The 12,193-nt window shown below is 35.2% G+C and overlaps 2 protein-coding genes across 4 annotated transcripts in view; both read right to left on the bottom strand.

Moving 5' to 3' along the window:
- The window catches only part of LOC116163395 (proto-oncogene tyrosine-protein kinase ROS), a 106,079-nt gene that overhangs the window by 50,251 nt on the left and 43,635 nt on the right, over positions 1–12,193 (bottom strand). The gene's annotated exons all lie outside the window — the stretch shown is intronic.
- Positions 3,501–11,017, bottom strand: LOC116163398. Its single transcript, XM_031477299.1, has 8 exons — positions 10,410–11,017; positions 9,380–9,767; positions 9,141–9,314; positions 8,780–9,061; positions 7,159–7,932; positions 6,096–6,417; positions 5,865–6,028; positions 3,501–5,336 (listed from the first exon to the last, which is right to left on the bottom strand). Exons 1-8 carry the CDS (start codon positions 10,577–10,579, stop codon positions 5,034–5,036), a joined length of 2,577 nt encoding a protein of 858 aa, XP_031333159.1. The 5' UTR covers positions 10,580–11,017; the 3' UTR covers positions 3,501–5,033.

Here is a 12,193-nt window from a genome sequence, read left to right as displayed (position 1 = left end):
TATTTTCACTAAAGTTAGCCCTTAATGCATAAAAGCAGACATTTTTAATAACCAGATGGCGTATATTTTATCCTGGATTTTATCCAAATAATTCATTAATCATTTAATTAATTAATCAAATTGATTAACCAATTAGTCTATGATCAATTAATTTTAAGATTTTATTTTAGTCGTCGCCATCTTCAATGGTGAGACATAGCAATTTTCAAATTTTATTAGTTAAATTAATCAGTTATATTGTTATATTCAATCCCTTTAAGCCAGCATTGTGGATTTTATTTGTTTGGTTTGTGATTATTTAAGTTAATTTTACGTTAAGAGCGCCATATACCTATAGCACGTGACCTTGCACGTGACTAATTGATATGCAGCTCTAACCACATCACGCTCCCACGCAAGAAAACCATGCGCAACTGTTTCTCTTTCTATCCCTAAGGACCATTTAGTACTTACTTTTGATTACCTTCGTTAGGCGGCGCCACCTCAGTCGCTTGAAAGGAAAATTTATGTTTTCCATTAATAATAGTAAAATAAAAATACTGCCTTGAAGTTATTGTTTTATGGACTAAAATCTCTAAAATAAATTACTATAGCATGGAATGGTCAGAATAAACACTTTCCATTATAGACTATAAATTAGAAATGACTGTAAAAAAATTTCAAATAATTCTTTCCAAGCATTTGCCCGTTATTTGAAAAATCCCATTACCTTCGGTGTAAAGTCCTCTTAAGTACGGCTATTTTGATGTGCAATGCAATTCAATGTTTCAACGTTCTTTTTCATTTAACATCTGCAAATTCTGTAATAATTCGGTGTACAGACAGTGTTACAAAAAGACTGGTTCAAGAATAAAAAAATACGAATATTAATAATTCCGTTTAATGCAATGGACTGTATCGCTTTAATGACTTCTATATTACAAAAATACATGAATCATACAAATTCCTGTCGCTTACCTGAAACTGGTTACTGGCTTGGGATGCAAACAATAGAACTTAAAGCCGGCCATACACGGTCCAACGGCGTCGTACGATCTTGTCGAATTCGACTAAGTTGTACGATTTTTGATTGTGTATGGGCACATCCGACTAAGTTGGTTGGATGAGAATGAATATCAAACTTGTCTGACTGCTGCAGTACAATCGAGTTGTATGCGACGAAATTGGATCGTGTATGCGCGCTTACAATCAAGTCGGTCCGACAGAATCCGTGTACACAGCGAAATTAAAAACCTTTATTATTAACATATTGTGTTAATCTTAATATTCTTAATGCAGTCAGTTAGAGTATAAAATTTTTGTTTTTTGAGTAACCACTCTTTACTCCACCACCTTCTCTTACGTTTCTTATTGTTTTGAACTAATGCACAAACTGCAAGCGTTCCTAATACAACAAGATCATCCGACATAGTCGCAAGCACTGTTGAGTACAGTGTGAACGATCTTTTAAAAAAAATCACATCCATCTCTATCGTACGACGTTGTTGGATCGTGTATGGTTGTATTCAATTTTCACGATTTTCGTACGACAATTCCATCCGACATTGTTGTACAACGGCGTTGGACCGTGTATGGCCGGCTTAAGGCTCCTCTGTACTCAATCCGCCATATTGGAAAAATAGCTAAACTTTCTTATGAAATGCTGCTTTTGTAGTTGAAGTCTAACAAATTCTCGATAGTGGATATTCTTTGCAATGATGAAAAGAATGGCGGTACTTAAAAAATTGAAATATCGGTCTTAGTTTTTTAGGAAGATCGATGAATAGAAAAATCGTTTTTTGTAGATAACAGCCGTTGTAATGAGGGTAGAAAAACGTACAGCACCAATTTGGAAATCCGACAGTATTTTTTACGGCGGTACTTAAGGTTTGGATTTAGAGAATATAGGCAACTTGTGATGCACATGTAATTCAATGGGGGGTGCATTGCCTCTGAACTTCATTCACCATTTCATAAGCAAGAGGTGTATATGATCGGAAAAATATGCATTAGGTAGATAGATGTACAGAGCATTGTTTCCATACAATATAAACTGATATTTTGTCCATTAATATATGTTTAAAAAATCTAGAAAACATGCGTCAAAAGAGTTCATACTTTAGGAATTAATTGCAAAAATTAGGGAGCATTTTAAGCAATACGAGTGTATGGGATCGGTAGCGTGAATACTTACGTATATTTTGGTAATCCATGTGAAGCTCAAAAGTTTTCATAATAAAAGTGGTGAATGAAGTTCTGAAAAATGGACATGTCGACTGACAAAATCGGAATAAACTACGGAGCTGTGACTAATATCACGGTCAACAGTGTAGCCTCTTTCTAACAGAGGGCGCTACCATCGCTCGGCATATTTACAAAAGACGTTATAATTTACAACTTTGAAGAAAGGTTTTTTATTCAATATTTACAGTTATGTATTATGAAAAACTAATTCACATCGTGTTTTGTATTCAATAAAAATATTTGTGTTATGTAAAAAATAACGCCTAAACAGGTTATTGAATGAACCCTTAATAGGCGTAGAGACCTACTTGATGTACAACAAAAATTGATTAAAAAATACCATATTTGGTAAACCGACCACGACCGTTCCTGGCGATATCCGATACCCGCCCGGTCCCGTAAGTGTATGATTATCGAGTACCAATTGGGTAGCAACCTAAGTTTCAACGAAATTATTATAGCACTTCTGCATTCTAACTATTATCATGGTATAATAAAAAACTATTATTAAATACGAAAACCGAAAAATACTTTTTTTGTATTAATTAAAGATAAGTACACTAGATAGATAGACATAATATAGTATCGATTCTAGCTAGACTGCATTTACAGGTGCAATCACGGTGGATGCGATATTTTTAGAACAATGGCTCTTTGTATTGTGTGTTTGTCAGCACGGCCTTGTGTAGGCGTATGGCCTTCTCTACTAATCTTTTTCGCCTCATTTAAATTATGTAATAATATCCCAGAGTTTCAGAAAGATGTTCTTTCATATTTTTAGCTTCCTAGCATGTGCTAGGTAGCTATTGCGATAGCCGTTTTTTGAACATTTCAAAATTTCATCAAATGTCGACGTTTTAGACCATTTTAAGCAACTTTTAAAGAATAAAATTTTTTTCCGTCTGTATGTACGTACGTACGTACGTTTGTTGGCAATTTTCTGAGAAAACGGCTCGACGGATTTTGTTGAAATTTTGTATATATGTTTTAGGCATACCGAACAGAAAAAAAAACGGGCCGGATTTTTGAAAAAAAATTTTGGAGCGCCGTAACGGCATCGAACTTTTTTTTTCAAATAGCAACCTAAAATTTTTATTCTATTATTTGGAAGACCTTATTTTCCTGTGTACAACCTACAAAAAATTGGGCCGGGTTATATTATCAAAAAACGGAGAAAAAAATTGTCAAAGTCAAAAAATTGTGTTGCATATGTGCAAAACGCAACGATCTTGTTTCTGAAGCAATTTAAACGAAATTTCTATGGTAAGTCCCTTTAATAAAAGCAAACAAAATTCATGCGCAAAAATCGTGTTGCGCATGCGCAGAAATGCAATTTTCTTATTTATGAAACATTAGCGCATACAATTCCACGAATTGACGGTTTTCTCTTCATAGCATGAGCTAGGTACAATGCGAAATTTCATCAAATGTTGACGTTTTAGATCATTTTAAGCAACTTTTAAAGAATAAATTTTTCCCGTCTGTAAGTGCGTACATACGTTGGCAATTTTTGGTTTCAGCTAGGAAGCTATTCTGTCAAGAATTTGACACCTGGTTTATATAGAATTTACTTTCTTCAGTTTCAGTCGGAAAAACCACCTGTTCCTGTTTACACCATAATTTGGGAATTTCAGAGTTCTGTTATCAGGTAAAGATATATCTAAAATTTTCATACGTCTATAACAGGCGACAGTTCAATATGCCAAATGCCAAATGAAAAATAAACAATATAGGTATCCTTAATGCGTAATATACATTTGCAAAATTTTAACAAAATCAAATTAACCGTTTTGCCGACAAAAAATATTAGTTTTTTAACTATGAGTTGTTTGAAAACAAAGTTCGATGACATCAGAGGGTCATCTCTAGTTAGTGTAAAAAACAACAGTTTTCACTGAAAAGAGATTTCATTTCGAAAAAACAAATTTCGATAACAAAAATGGTTCTTCGCTGTTGTTCGTAGTTCAGATAAATAGTCCATTATGGTTTTTTCAGATACTTGTGCACGAAAGCGTTTGATGTTTTGGTAGAAAGAACCTTTACTGAACTTTATAGATAATGAATTAGAAACAGCTTAGTCAAATCGCGATAACAGTGAATATCTGGATGGAGAATCGTGTTATGAATTGTAAATCACTTTTCTTTCAACCTCCCCAATAAAAAATTGAACTCACTCCAAACTTCGATTTTGATATTTTACCGGAACTTTGCGTTTCAAGGTCCCAGGAGTCCAAAAAAGTGTGCGAGGTATGTGTATCTGCGGACGGCACGATTCTTGTAAATAAGCTTCAGTCGAAACTACTCGACCGATTTGGTTGAAATTTGTAACAGACGTTTCCATACATGGTCTTGGGAGCTGAACAGCTTTTGGAAGAGATTCGAAAGTGGCAAATGCCTTTAGGCAATAAAATCGATATTTATTGAATTAGGTAAGGAGCACACCCATTTGGATGAAATTTTGTACCAATGTTCTCTCTAATTGTCCTAAAACTTGAGAAGAATTTGGAAACGATTGGAAAATAGGAAATGCCCTTTTGGCTATAAAAATTATACTTATTAAATAAAGTAGAAGCAACAAAATTTTGATTGAGAGAAGAGCGTGAAAATTTTAGGTCAAGTGGACTATTAATTGGTTTTACAGCTCGCGATAAGAAGTTACCAACCTCATTACCAACACAGTTGATTTTGTGATTAAATACAGTTGTGGGCAAATTAATAGCCGTGTAATACATTGTTCGGTGCGATTGGTGAGGTTCCAATCGCCTCACTAACTGCCATTTTTTATTTCTTTTCATCTGTGCTTTTGTCTTTTACTTCTGCTTCTGTGTCTGCTTCTGCTTTCGCTTCTGCTTCTGTGTTTGTTTTTGTTTCTGCTCCTTCTGAGCATCCAGGATGTATTGTGGATCGACACATTTCAAGTTTCGCCCTCGTCTGTTCAGTATAATTTCAGGTGCAACACACTCTAAATAAAATCGCATCAATTTTGGGAGCATAGTGGCGTTCCATAAATGGCTGTCCTTTAAAACTTCCTGAACAAACAATTCGTTATCGTCGCCCGAATAAACAATGAAGAAACACGTTTTGGCGTTAGTTATGGCGAGCTGTCCTTGAATCTAAAATTTTAAAAAAACTTATTTGTACACGTTGTACCTTAACTACCTATAGGTATGTATCAAATTCATTTCTCACTGATACCTCCATATAATAATAATAAAAAATTGAACGAAAGAGGTAAGTAAACAACAATAGTTATTACTTTAGAAACAACTACTTTCTTCTGTGATTTTCCTCTCTAGTGAGGAAAGTAAAAACAATTGCCGCGTTAGTTTTAATAATGACATATAAAATTGAAACATACTATCGAGATATAGATTGTTGTGTCAAACTTGGTTATTGCATACGATTATTTTTCAATTTTGATTGTAGCTTCAGAAAAAAATATGTGCAAAACTTGAGAAGAAAGTGTCTTTCCACAGTCGTTCAATTGACACACTTGCTATGCTTATGTGTCAAACTTTGAACTCGAGTTGAAAAACTCCACTTTGTTCATTAGTTGTACAAATAACTATTTAAAACCCTTCCTATTATGGAGATAATCATAATAAAAAACGTTTTTGAAACACCATGTACTTGTTTCCTACTTGGTAGTAATAGTTGTGTGTCTTCTTCAAACAAATATCCCCATTTTCATTCAGAGTCAAGTACTGCACTTCTTTACTCTCCACCGCTTCTTTTAAAGATTTTTTCATATTTGCAACTTTGAAGGAGCATTTTACTTCTACAATTTCATTCTCACAAATTATCCCTGAAACGATAAGCGCAATCTGTGAAAGTGTTTAATTTGCCAAAAACAGGTAGGTAAGTAGTGTTACCGTCAGGAGATGCTCCTAAATATCCGCAATTTACATCAATATATAGGCCCGCTTGTTGAACTTTTTTGCCAGTAAGTGTTTCAAACTTACTTATGGCCACACCCTCGTGTATTTTGCCATATTCCATGGCAGGTGACTGAAAACTATAGTCCGTGCTGAGAATTGATTTTACTAACGCATCGCACGAGGTTGTGTCTTTCCTTTTAACTACATCTCCAAACTTTGAAGCGGTTAGTCTATGGAGTCGCTCGTTCTTATAAATACAATTATCAAATTGGCCAATAGTTTTCACCGAAATTTCAGTCCGTTCTTCCTCAGTAACCTGTGATTAAAATAGCTTATGAAGTTCGTTCGAATATTCACTGTATAGAGAGTGAACAAAGTATCCTGCTCTATAGTGTGGTTGCCGTTATTTGAATAGGTACAACTTCGGTTAAATGATACATAAATTGCCTTATTACTGAACTAATAGAATACCTTTTTGTTTTTCAGCGCGTTTTTGAAAAATAGTAGCGCTTATATTCACTTTGGTTGTTTGGTCGGTCGGTCGCTCTGTCGGTTGCAGAGTATAACTCTCGAAGGAATCATCGGGTTTGAAGCATTAACTTTGTGTCACAATTCTTTGCATGTAGTTATAAGTATTATAAAACAAGTTTGCTGAAAAAAACCTCGATCCGTTGCACACAAAACGCACTTAGTAGCTCGACGCATCGAGTACTTTCCAACTTGTTTTTTCCAAACACGTGCCCTATCTATTGTTAGAAAATGGAGAATTTTTAAACATTTTCAGGTTTTTAGCCACTCAATAACGGGCGATCAAAAATGAAGTGCTATCGAGTCGCCTTTGGGAGTTCAAGTTAAGTACGATTTCTCATGTAAACAAACATTCCGAAGGTGACTCGACAGCAACTCATTTTTGATCGCAGGGTATTAAAAAGAGTGCATTTTATTAGTTTGGCAATAAGATAACTTTAGTGTAATTCAATAGAAGCTGTATCTTCTGAATTAACGGAGATCCCAATACATAACAAGACATTTTGCTCACCCTTTATGTTTGTAATACCTCTAAACGCTGGACTAGCCTTCTAACTTCCTCGTCTAACGCATCCTTCCTTGGCTCTATGGATGCAAAATCGGGGCCGTAATCCCTGGGTGGTCCGCTTGACGAACCTTCATGCGTGAACTTAGTCCGTTTCCGGACTGTGCTAGTGCTAGCTAACGACTTTCGCTTAGTCGCCTTCTTTTCCTCTTTTTCCATATACTTTTGAAAGTTTTTTCCTGGGCTGTCTTTAAAACACTGCTTCCAGGGTTCGGTGTGCCAGGTGCTCCCCTCATTGTAGCGCAATCCAGTCAGGAATGACCTTGTTTGGAAGCTATCTCTTTGAATGAGGTTGAGACGCTTGCCCATGTTGAATCTCGCCAACACACTCATAAATAGCTCCGCTCGGTTATTAGTTTCGCGATCGATGAGTAATTCACTTTTCGATAGTATTGAATTCAAAGCCGCATATATCTGATGCTGGCCCCCTATTGATATCAAGGTTTGATATTTATCACCAATTTCCTCTTTGGTCTCTGAACAAAGATATTCAACGCACTCAAGATGATTTCCGAAAACATGCTTTACTGAGTTGCGAAGGTCACTTTTGAGAGTTGCAATATCTCCATGTGAGTTAGCGTAAATTGCTTTTTGGGCGAACTTGACGAGAGCTCCTATGGTGTCTTTTGAAAGTAGCTTTCTAGTAGCAAGTGCCACATTTTTCGTGTCACTTTTTAATTTATATAGGTGCTTGCTGTAGTTTTTAATAGCGTGGTTTGTGCATTCAATCTTTACTACCTGAAAGTATAGCACATTTTGTAGGTATTGATCAAGTATTGATATATTATACATATATACAGGCCGTTTCACGCAAACTCCCATTAACAATATAAATCTGAAAATTTGCATACCAACAAAGTGGTGATCTATCAACAGATAATATTATCATGATCGTTTCACTTTCGGTTTTGCCGAATGTGGATAGCAACTTTCTTATTTTAAATAGAACACCCTATATTTATTATCTTTTCAAATCTCCATGAAAATCTGCATCGTTTGATACCACGTTTCCCTATATCCAGCATCAAAGGTTTTCAAGTTTTTCAAGATTTTTGAAAATGTTTAACGTTTGACTGCTTTTCTTTAGCGCCTTGTATTTATGGCTCCATTGATCTGAGTTTCAAAATTTCAAAATCAACATACTGACTTGATGGTACATGAAATTATTTAAATTTTGATCGCCCTTCTGCAGGGTGTTTTAAAACTAACGGTCAATTTTAATAATTTCAAACCTTAAAAGTGAGTTTTTCAAATGAAATTTTGTTCTTTCAAATATGGAAAAAATTTCTACATCGATCAATTATTACATTCCCTACACCTATCCGTTATGCTTTTCGTTTTATTTAAGATATTCTAAAATTGTGATTGGGTGTTCATTTAAAAAGAAAGTTGATATTGACATCCGGAAAAACCGAAAGTGAAACGATCATGATAATATTTTCATTCGATAGATCATGAACCACTATGTTGGTATGAAAATTTTCAGATTTAAATTATTAATCGAAGCCTGAATACTTTTAGCTCGACTTTTAGGTACCTAACGGTTGGCGTGAAACAACGTGTACACAAATTGCATTCAACGTACTTGTTCCCCATAGCTCACGCGTTTTCTTATATGTGAATACACGGTTGAATCTCCGTCTGCAATAAACTTTTTATACCGAAGATTGTGCATGTTAATGCTGCTGTTAAAGCCCTCAACTATTATATCAGCTTCCATGGACGACGATGATCCGGTCCAATTGCGGAAACAGAGATGTTTCTTGGGCTCGTTGTTCTTATTTTGCGCCCTCGCGCATATGGAGCAAAATTTATTCCGAACTCCTAAGTATAAGAGCTTCCCTGTCGCTCTGCCAATAATCACTGCCTAGAAAATTTAAACCCTTGTTCGTGTTTTATGATAACTATCTAATCTAATTAAAAATACGTATTACGCGAGACCTTACCACGCCAGATGCTGCATTGTAGCTATGGCCGTAACTCCTCTTTGACCATCCTCCATCAAGAAATACAGTAATAAACGGAGTGCCATCAGTGTCAACATCTCCATGTTCCACTGCTATCTTTCTTTCTTCTTGTCCGGCCTTCTCCATGTTTTGCCACAGCGAATCTTTCCAGACCTGTTGTAGTAAAAGCTGCAGTGAGTATGGATAACAGCATTTTTTTTGCAAATTGTTTAACTTACATCCCCCAAATTCCTCTGAATGTCAAAAAACATGTTGCCACGCATTGGGGGAATATCCAGTATGCTGAGAAACTCAGAGGTGTGTGCGAAGGTACTGCCTGTCGCAAGAGTTCCCCAAACTGTAGCTCTATTAATAATTTCTTTCTCCGGATTTTCAGAATACACGATCTTCGTTTTTTCACAGATATTGCATCTGTATACAAATCGACTAACTAAGCCCTTTTGTATTTCTTCCTGGAGGACGAGCATTCCGCCAGTGCATTTTTTTGAATGCTCGCTTTGAAGGGTCACTGTCTGTCTCAGAATGTATTCTATATCCACGATTCTGTATCCATGTAATTTTGGAACATGCTCTTCAACTTCAACATCCAACTTGGAATTATTTATGCTACAATGGTTCATTATTTCATATACAATCTCTAATTTAGGCTGGTGAAATGAACACCTCCAATTATAAAATGTTTTCACCAATTTTTTGGAAGTTCTCAAATTTTATGTAGGTATGTACCAAATTTTTTTATAATACCATGAATAATTTAAGAGGAGGGAGTGGTTAAAAATTCCACATCGCTGAACTATAAAAAAAACTCTCTATGTTGTGGCAAATAATGTAAATTTGAATTTTGCAAAAATGTTGGACGTTCGGGTGGCCCACGGAAGATCTGTGCGCGACCGCGAAAAACATGAAATGTATGAAGTTGTTGGACGTTAAAAAATATTTACATTGTAATTTGTTTTATTTGGTTTCTAATTGGATATACTTTGTAATAGTTAAAACATGTTTTTTTAAATTTTGGGGTCTTCGATTCGGCATCGTGAATATTATCTAAAACTGCTTCTACCACTTTTTATTCGCTTCACCTTTAATTTTTTGTAATAAAGTTATGTAGGCTCTTGAAATGTCATTATCTGTTTCGTATATCAACATTTTTTTGCCAAAGTTTATTTTGTAAAAAAGTATTTGTGGATCCGTGTTCAAGTCTACTAACATTGTTCCTAAAAATTCATATTTTTTACCTTTTGTACTTACCTTTCGTATTCATCTGATGAGCCCCACGCGAAAGTATTCAAATCATCTTCGTCAACAGTGTTCAATTCGACGTTCCTGACGATTTCCTTCAATAAATGTTTGCAATCTTTGGTCGACTGCTTCTGTTCCTCGACTTGGTCTAATATTTCGTCAATCATTCCACGAACCATTGCGTGTCTCCGAGACGCCTCTGCTCGAAATTTGCCACTGGCACATTTTTTTTTTTCCAATGTCCCCCCTTTCTTAATTTCGGTTTGCCCATAGTGAAAACGCCAAAAAACAGTAAGTATCTAAGAATTCTAAGAAAATCTAAGAAAACGTAAACGGTATCCGCGTAAATCGCAATAACAAGTAATATTTATTCCTTGGTGTCTAGACAATTGCCGAGCGCACCAAAATACTTCCTGGGCAAATGTAATTTCAAATGAAATGGTTCATCCGAAGCCGTGCTCTTATGAGTTCAAATGATGTCATAATTAAGTACAAAGAATGGTTGTTGTCTAAAGACGAGACACATACACGTGACCTAGGAACATTCCTTTCGATACAGTTACATCTGAACGTGGGCGACCTTTATCAGGACAATACTTGCATCTGTTGTGGTTGCAAATCAAATTGCCTCCTTGTGTAGATTAATTTTATTATTAAACCTCCATCTATGTTGTTTGGGCCCACTTAAAGCCCGTATATAATGATTTAAACATTTGTGTAGAAAACTGTTGTAGTTACGCTACTCATTATTAGATACTAGCACAGTCCAACGAAAAAAATTTTGTCCTTTACTATAGGTACTTCTCTTTTCAGGCAATCCCAACCTTAAAGATATTATTTCCATCTGTTATGATAAGGCATATATTTTAAAAAATATGTTTCGCGATCTTCAGAAAAAAATCAAAACGCTAACGTAGGGGATAGGCAACTTAAATTGCACTTATAACGCCTGAGGCGACAACTCATTACTTGAAAGGGAAAACATAAGAAACTACCTGGCATTACCCTACACATTGTTACGCCGTTCCTAATGATATGGATTAGATAAATTACTATTTATTATTTATTTATTTGAATGCTGTTGATTTGTAAATCATAATGTCACATATTCCCAAGACGAAAAATGGATATCCTATTATAGGTACATTGGAAATAATTTTTTATTTCTAAAACCTTTTGCGTCCTATCAGGATGCTTCAAGAAATAAAAAAAAACCCTATAATGAGGCTGTAATAATATTTCCCTTTGACGGGGCCGGGGGTACGTACAATACTAGACACTTCACATATTATATCATAAGTAGTGCTGAATATGAACTCTGTTTTATAACAATGCTTTCAAACTACCAGAAGCGTAGCACTTTGTTTAGTTAGATCAAATCAAATATGACTAAATTACACGTTTGTGTATATTTCCCATCTAAAATTATCAGTTTCCTCAGTCCAGTATGCAGAAGGGCCGATTCCTGCAAAATGTGGTGTAAACGATTTTAACGTTTTAAATGATCCATTTGGGTCCAAATAACATGTATTTGAAGAGTGCACACCAATTTTTTCCCGGCACAACTTTTGGCAACCAAAAAACCTCAAAACATTCGGACTTTTTTCAGTTTTTCGCTTAAAACTCGAAAACGGTCCATATTTTATGAATAACACTTCTTTAGTAAATTAAAGAAAACAAAATTCTGCGTCGATAAAAAAAAACCAACAAAATCGGTCCAATAGAAAAATTTTTACAAGCGATCAAAAAACCCCCATTTTTTCCAACTTTTCTAAAGAACTGAGTTAACCTTT

The sequence above is a fragment of the Photinus pyralis genome, unplaced genomic scaffold (assembly GCF_008802855.1).
Source record: "Photinus pyralis isolate 1611_PpyrPB1 unplaced genomic scaffold, Ppyr1.3 Ppyr1.4_LG2, whole genome shotgun sequence".
Lineage (NCBI taxonomy): Eukaryota > Metazoa > Arthropoda > Insecta > Coleoptera > Lampyridae > Photinus > Photinus pyralis.
This window is presented reverse-complemented; position numbering and strand designations above follow the sequence as displayed.